Genomic DNA, 7500 nt, shown 5'->3' on the forward strand with positions numbered 1-7500 from the left:
GATGGATAGACGAACAGACAGGCGAGCGGGTAAAGAGAGAAAAAAAGAGTGAGATTGGAAAAATAGGCTGGGAAAAACACGCAAAGGCATACGGAGATAAGAAGCTAAAGAAAGAGGCAACAGAGAAAGATAAAGACGAGGAATAGACACAGATGATGACAGCTGAATCATAAAGGGGGGCTTTATTCTGACAGAATTACCTACAACAATATTCACATATGTATAAATCTCACACTTTCTCAAAATAGAGATATGCAAATTATGTACACACAACATACGTAATCAAACACCGAGAACTTCTTTATAACTATATATCTTTTATCGAGCATGATTATCGATTAGATATGGGGGAGGGGGAGGGGAGGAAGGGGGAAAGGAGGAGGAGGAGGAGGGGGGGGAGGAAGAGGAGGAGGAGGAGAAGGAGGAGGAGGAGGAACATGAGGAGGAGGGGGGGGGGGGGGAGAGGAGGAGGAGGAGGAGGAGGAAGAGGAGGAGCAGGTGGAGGAGTGATGAATGATCACCAGAGGACAACAACGACAAGAAAATAAAGACAGACAATGGCTGATGGAATGCGAAAGATAAATGAACGGAAAGGTGTACCGTAAGTGACTTTATGTGACAAAAGAAAACGAAAGAAAATGAAATCCATATAAAAAAGAGGAGAAAATGATACAAAAGTCGATAATGACATTCAAACAGCCAAGAAGAAAAGTTATTGAACTGGTGAGATGGAGCGCGTCGCGAGAGGGAGCGCGTTGGTGATAAGACAGGGCGAGTGAATCGTAAGATAATGGAATGGAGAAGGAGAGAAGGAGAGAAAGAGAGAGAGAGAGAGAGAGAGAGAGAGAGAGAGAGAGAGAGAGAGAGAGAGAGAGAGAGAGAGAGAGACACACACAGAGAGAGAGAGAGAGAGAGAGAGAGAGAGAGAGAGAGAGAGAGAGAGAGAGAGAGAGAGAGAATGAGAGAGAAAAAAGAGAGAAACCGACAGACGGATATGAACAAATACATAGAGAGATCGAGAAACCGACAGACAGAGAAAGAGAGATCACAGAAGGGGGAAAAGAAAATACCAGAGACAGCCAGAACACAGGAAATTGGAAAGACTCCAACAGAGGTAGAGGAAGGAAGCGCTGGGGGGAGAAGGAGTAGGAAATCACACAAGAGGCAATAAAAGACGACTTGGAGAAGAAAAGTTGTTAAGAAAAAAGGGAAGAGGAGAAAAAAGAGTTACAAAGGCAAGTAATTAAAAAGAGAGAGAGTGTACCTTTGATGAAAGAGACATTACATACAGCATATTAAAGAAACCATGGAGGAAGGGAAGGGAAGGGCAAGGGAAGGGCAAGGGAAGGGCAAGGGAAGGGCCAGGGAAAGGTAATGAAAGGGTAAGGTGAAGGGGAAGAGGAAGTGGCAGAAGAGGAGGAAGGGGAAAGGGAAAGGGGGAGGGAAAGGGGAAAGGGGAAGGGGAAAGGGGAAGGGGAAAGGGCTCGGGGAGTTCAAATATCTGGACGAGGGGGAGGTAAACGCACAGGGACAGGTACAGAACTACATCCTCTGCGCGCGTTCTCTGTATAACTTGTGCCTCTAGATACAATAACAGATAAAATATCCTCAGTTCATGGTCTAATATGTCTTATCAAATATCTAAAGCAGCGTAGAAAATGAACCTCGACGTCGCACGTATTCTCAAAACACTGAGGTTTGCTTTTCATCATATGTTTCTTCTTTTACATCATAACTCGACCCAAACACAGTTAAAATGAACATATATATATTCTACTTTCTCTTAGTTCTATTTTTTTTCTTTCCTTCAATACATTCATCTCTTCTTTCCACGTCACACACAACAAGGAAACCAATCGGCGTGCCCCCTGAAGGACGAATCGCTAATCCGCACTGCGAGTGTCCTCAGCAATCGCCTTGGGGCAATCGTCACTGTCAACAACCTTTTCATCATTTTCTTTTGTTTTCTTCTTCTATTTCTCTCTCTCTCACGCCTCCATATCCTTTTCCTTCTTTCTCTCATCTCCTATTCTTCTTTTCCTCATCTCCTTTTCTTCTTTGTCTCATCTCCTTTTCCTCCTCCTCTCCGCCGGTGAAGCTGCGACTACTAGCGAGGTTCAGCTGACACTACCAAGGGGGAAAGGGGGCTTAAGGGAGCAGGTTATGCAGGGAGGTCTATGAGCGGGGGAGGAAGGGGAGGAGCGCCCGGGCCATGACCACGCCCACTGCAGCCAACCAGGCGTTGGGGAGGAACCTCACGCTGCCGCCTGTGGGGAGAAGTAAGGGGAGGACGTGATAGTTAAACAAGGGGAGAATGGGGAGAATAATCTTATAATAAAACACATATAAATAGCATATATATATATATATATATATATATATATATATATATACATATACATACAAATATATCTGTGTGTGTGTGTCTCTATCAATTTATCTATCTATCTATCTATCTATATCCATCTCTCTCTATATAAACACAAACATATCTTTGAGTGTATATGTGGGTATTACCTGTTGTTCTCCTATATCAAGCATAATGATATTCCTATCACCTGTGAGATTGTAATATTGAGACAATTTAATAATGGATCTTGGATTAAAATCAATTTTATCTAATAACACCTCCGTAACCCGATCATGAAATAATCTCTCCTCCTCATATATATACACACACATATATATATATATATATATATATATATATATATATATATATATATATATATATATATGTATGTATAATAATAATAGGAAGAGTCATAGGGATTAATAACCGTGAGAGATTTCTACTAGCCCACAATAGCAACGGCAATAAGAGTAATAAAAATAACTACTGTCAGTTTAGAAAAAAAAATCTACACCGTAATGAAATTGGCGACAACAATAAGAAAAATAGATCATCATTATGATAATGACATCAACATATACACTATGAATGATAAAATCTGTATCGGCAACATTAATATAGTAAATATCGATCTCATTTGATTATTCAAGTTAATACGACCATAAATTACAATTGCATTATCAATAATTATAATCTTAACTGAATTACAAGGCGTGTGTTTAAAGTTTATTAATCCGTTTATGAATAATTAACTAAGAGTGTGATTGAACAATTCTGCAGATGTGTGACTAAATTCATTAATAAGCTGATCTTTGTTATCTTCCTCTTGTTATATAATCACTAATGGCATTTTGATTTGGCTCTCTCTCTTTCTCTTTCTCTTTCTTTCTTTCTCTCTCTCTCTCTTGCTCTCTGTTTTATTGTGTGTGTGTGTGTGTATGTGTGTGTGTGTGTGTGTGTGTGTGTGTGTGTGTGTGTGTGTGTGTGTGTCCGTGCCTGCGTGCATACGTGCGTGTGTGTATGTGCGTGCACGCGCGCGTGTGTATGTGTGTGTGATGTATGTCTGTGTGTGTGTGTGTGTGTGTGTGTGTGTGTGTGTGTGTGTGTGTCTGTGTGTGTGTGTCCGTGCCTGCGTGCATACGTGCGTGTGTGTATGTGCGTGCACGCGCGCGTGTGTATGTGTGTGTGATGTATGTCTGTGTGTGTGTGTGTGTGTGTGTGTGTGTGTTTGTGTGTGTGCGTGCGTGCGTGCATCCGTGCGAGCGTGTTTGTGTACGTGCGCGCGTGCGTGCATCCGTGCGTGCGTGTGCGTTCGTGCGTGCGCGCGTGTTGGTGGCCTCTTCACTCGTGTGCAACTGCCCTCAGCAACGCACCTGTATACACGCCTTTACTCTCCAGGGCGGGTCCAGTCTGGGGCAGCTGTCCTTCCACGGACTCTTCGGAACTCTGCCAGTAAACAGCTGCAATGGTGGCCGTGCATCTGCAAGGGAGGGAAAGGAAAGGATGAGAAGGGTCCATTAGCGCATGGCGGAAAGTCTTGTTGCCTTTCATCCTTCTGTTGCCACGCGGAAGTCACTGATTGGTCGGCGAGCTCTCTGCTCTCAGCCAATCAGATGCTCAGGAAATGGGTTTGTTTTGACCGACCAAATATCTCGATTTATTTTCCGTTGTGATAACACGGCTTATTTAGTGGTCGATGTATATACCAAGTCATTAGCAGTCTGTGAAGACTTTATTTTTATATTAATCTTCCAAGCTTCATTAGTTGTAATGCAATCTCAAACACTCCATTTCAAAAATATTATACTCATAAAGTCTATTCAGCATTGCAATATTCATCATCCATGTATAGGAAGTCATGAAAACTAATCTGCATATATTTCGACACATGGCAATGATCTGACACCAGACAGGTATATCTTATGCTAATTAGTTCATTAAGCACCTGACGGCCAGCTGTGATGGAGGAAGGCGGACGAAAGAGAGATTTTGCAAACCGATGGGAGTCACAATAACAGCGAGTGAGAAATGGAGGAAGGAATAAAGCAGATGACTGTGGGTGATATGGAAGATGAGGGACGAGAGATAGTGTGATAAATTACAGAGAGAGGGATGGGGAAAGAGGAAGGGAGGCAAAGAAAGAGATAATTTGTGAAAGCGATAGCTAGAGAGAGAGAGATAGCGAGAGAAAGAGTAAGAGAAAGAGAGAGAGAGAACAAGAGAGAAAGAGAGAGAGAAAGAGAGAGAGAGAGAGAGAGAGAGAGAGAGAGAGAGAGAGAGAGAGAGAGAGAGAGAGAGAGAGAGAGATGAGTGAAGGAAAGGGAGAATGAGAGAGAGATACGCGAGAAGGAAAAGGAGAGAGAGACAGAGAGATAGATAGATAGATAGATAGATAGATAGATAGACAGACAGACAGACAGACTGATAGATAGATATGTAGAGAGATAGATAGATAGATATAAAGATAGATAGATAAAGAGAGATAGAAAGAGAGAGAGAGAGAGATGCGAGAAGGAAAGAGAGACAGATAGATAGACAGACAGACAGATAGATATAGATAGATATGTAGATAGATATAGATAGATATGTAGATAGATAGACAGATAAACAGGTAGATAGATAAACAGACCGATAGATAGATAGATAGATAGAGATAGATAGATAGATAGACAGACCAATAGATATATAGATATAGATAGATAGATATAAAGATAGATAGATAGATACATACATACATAGAAAGAGAGAGAGAGAGAGAGAGAGAGAGAGAGAGAGAGAGAGAGAGAGAGAGAGAGAGAGAGATTAAAAGAGAGACGAAAAAATGAGAAGAAGAAGACGGAAAAGATAGTCATGAAAAAAACGAATGTTGGAACAGATAAGAAAACCGTATTTGGGAGGCAAAAAGATAACGGAAAATGGAGAAGGATATATTTCAGGGATATCTAATCTAAAAAGAAGGAAAATCGTCTTTCTAACTAACACATTCACGGGGGGGGGGGGGGGGATTTTAGTGAATGTAACTGCTTGCGCCTCTTTTCATGCACCTTGAGATTCAAAGACTTTCTTTTTTTATGTGTGGATAAGGATAGCAGCAATTACTTTGAAGCTTGGAAAAAAAAAAAAAAAAAATCACTTATTCATTAAAATGCGGTTGAGTTATTTCGAAAGGAATAACCGACTTCAAAACACGGTAAACTTCAGGATCAAAGATTTTCAAAAGTTACTGTGTCATCTCTGAGGTCAAAAAATCAATAAATCTATCAATGATCAGTGTGGATCAGATGTTACGAAAAGCAGACAGTGTGTACCTTTAATCCGTGTCTTGTTTGGAAAAATAAAACTATAAATGATTTTTTTTTTTCATACGTGTTTTTCTTTATTTTGTCCTTCGCCTCTTCGTTATCTATTCTGTCTCCTCTTCAAAAACTATCCTGTATTTGCTATTTCATGTTTTATCTCCAGTCTTTTTTCCTTTCGACATGATGCTTCCTTGTAGATTTTGCCTTAAATCTTCTTCATATCAAAATGATTTTGCCTAAATATTAAATTCTCATAACAGAGATAATCGTTAGAAATCGTCGACTTGGCAATTATTTGTTATGGCATAGTATTCTGAGATACATTTATACATTTCTTATGAAAACAGTTTGTTTAAGAATCTGGGTCTGAATAAATAATCTTTCCTACTTGGCCACTTCACCGTCATCTACTCACTTCTCCCCTCGTCTTCCCAGTTCCCTCATCATCAGATTTGTCTCATTTCCCTCATCATCACAGCCCCTTCCTCTCCATCGTCATCACTACATTCCTTCATTTTCCTCATGACACTCTCCTCCTCATACTTATCACAATACTCTCCTCATATTCCTCTTCAAACTCCCCTCATTTTCCTTATTAGTCTTACATTCTCCCTTCATCATATATTCCTCATTTTCCTCATAACCACACTCCTCTCACACTCTTCATCTGCTCCCCATCAACCATCTCCCTCCTCCTCATGCCACTTCCCACAGTTTTTCCTCCTCACGCTCATTTCCTCATTTGTTTTCTCTCCTTCTCCTCCCTTTCACCCCCCTCCCAACCCCCCCTCCCGTCTCCTCCCCTTCACTCACTTGAGGCGAAGTTCTCCCTGCGGGAAGTGTCGAGGACCAACGATGAAGCGGAGGCCGAGCCTGGAGGTCTCGAGGCCATCTGTGTCGTTCTCCGGCGCGTACTCCACCAGGAACCTGCTCTCGGCCTGCGGGGGGAAGGCGGCGCGTCAGTGGAATGCTCGTGAATGTTGGACAAAAAAGGTATCAATTTGTTTCGGGGGAAGGTGGAACGTCAGTGGAATGGCTAATAGATTAGGCTACATAACACTGATTGTTAGTTTGCTCTAAGGGAGGGTGGAATGTCTGTAAATGGGGGATAGAATGGTATAAGTTTGTTCTGGTGGAGAGTGGAGCGTCAATGTTGTTGGAAAAAAAGTTTGTTCTATGGAGCCGGAGTGTCATGTCAGAGGAAATATCCGGATTTGTTCGATGGACATGAGTTTGCTCTCCGGGAGGGTGGAGTGTCAGTGGAATGTCCGTTGTTATTGTTGGATAAGCATGAATTTGTTTCGGGGTGAGGGGGTAATGTCAGTGGAATGTACGTAGCTATTGTTAAGGAAATAAGAGTGTGTTTTCGGGGAGGGCGGAATGGTATATCCATAGTTACTGTTGAACAGATATGAGGAAGGACGGTCACTGGAATGTCCTTGTTTTTTAGATATATATAAGTTTTTCTTTTCTCTTGGGGAGGGCAGTCAGTCGAATATCCGTAATTATATTTAAAAAAAATGGTTGTGTGTTTAAACGTAGGTGAGAGAGGAGAGGAAGAGAATGCTGTCAGTAGAAAGTCGATATACTCGTATATTAAGTAGTGTTTAGGTGTTGTTTGGGGAGGTCGTTTAATGAGTGGAATGCTGACGGTTACTAATGGATTTTGTTCATATTTTAAGTTTTAGACGATGATTAACAGCTGATGTAGTCAAGCTCGTAAACAAGACTTTAAGAAAGAAGGGTGGATATGACATTTTCCATAACGTCGTGTTTACAATATAAGAACATAAAGCGGCAATACATTAGACTAAGGAGAACTCACCGGCAGTGCAACATTGTTTTTAT

The 7500-nt window shown here is 41.4% G+C and overlaps 1 protein-coding gene across 3 annotated transcripts in view; it reads right to left on the bottom strand.

The window, feature by feature from the left end:
• Window positions 1–1981: 1981 nt before the first annotated feature.
• Window positions 1982–7500, bottom strand: part of LOC125044244 (cell adhesion molecule 1-like) — a 448848-nt gene continuing 443329 nt past the window's right edge. For all 3 annotated transcript variants that reach the window (XM_047640792.1, XM_047640794.1, XM_047640793.1), the window contains exons 6-8: window positions 6466–6590; window positions 3727–3833; window positions 1982–2267 (exon numbers count right to left, since the gene is read on the bottom strand). In XM_047640792.1, coding sequence (XP_047496748.1) covers window positions 2176–2267; window positions 3727–3833; window positions 6466–6590 — 324 coding nt within the window. In that variant the 3' untranslated portion in view covers window positions 1982–2175. The remainder of the gene's footprint in view (window positions 2268–3726; window positions 3834–6465; window positions 6591–7500) is intronic.

The sequence above is a fragment of the Penaeus chinensis genome, chromosome 35 (genome assembly GCF_019202785.1).
Source record: "Penaeus chinensis breed Huanghai No. 1 chromosome 35, ASM1920278v2, whole genome shotgun sequence".
Classification (NCBI taxonomy): domain Eukaryota; kingdom Metazoa; phylum Arthropoda; class Malacostraca; order Decapoda; family Penaeidae; genus Penaeus; species Penaeus chinensis.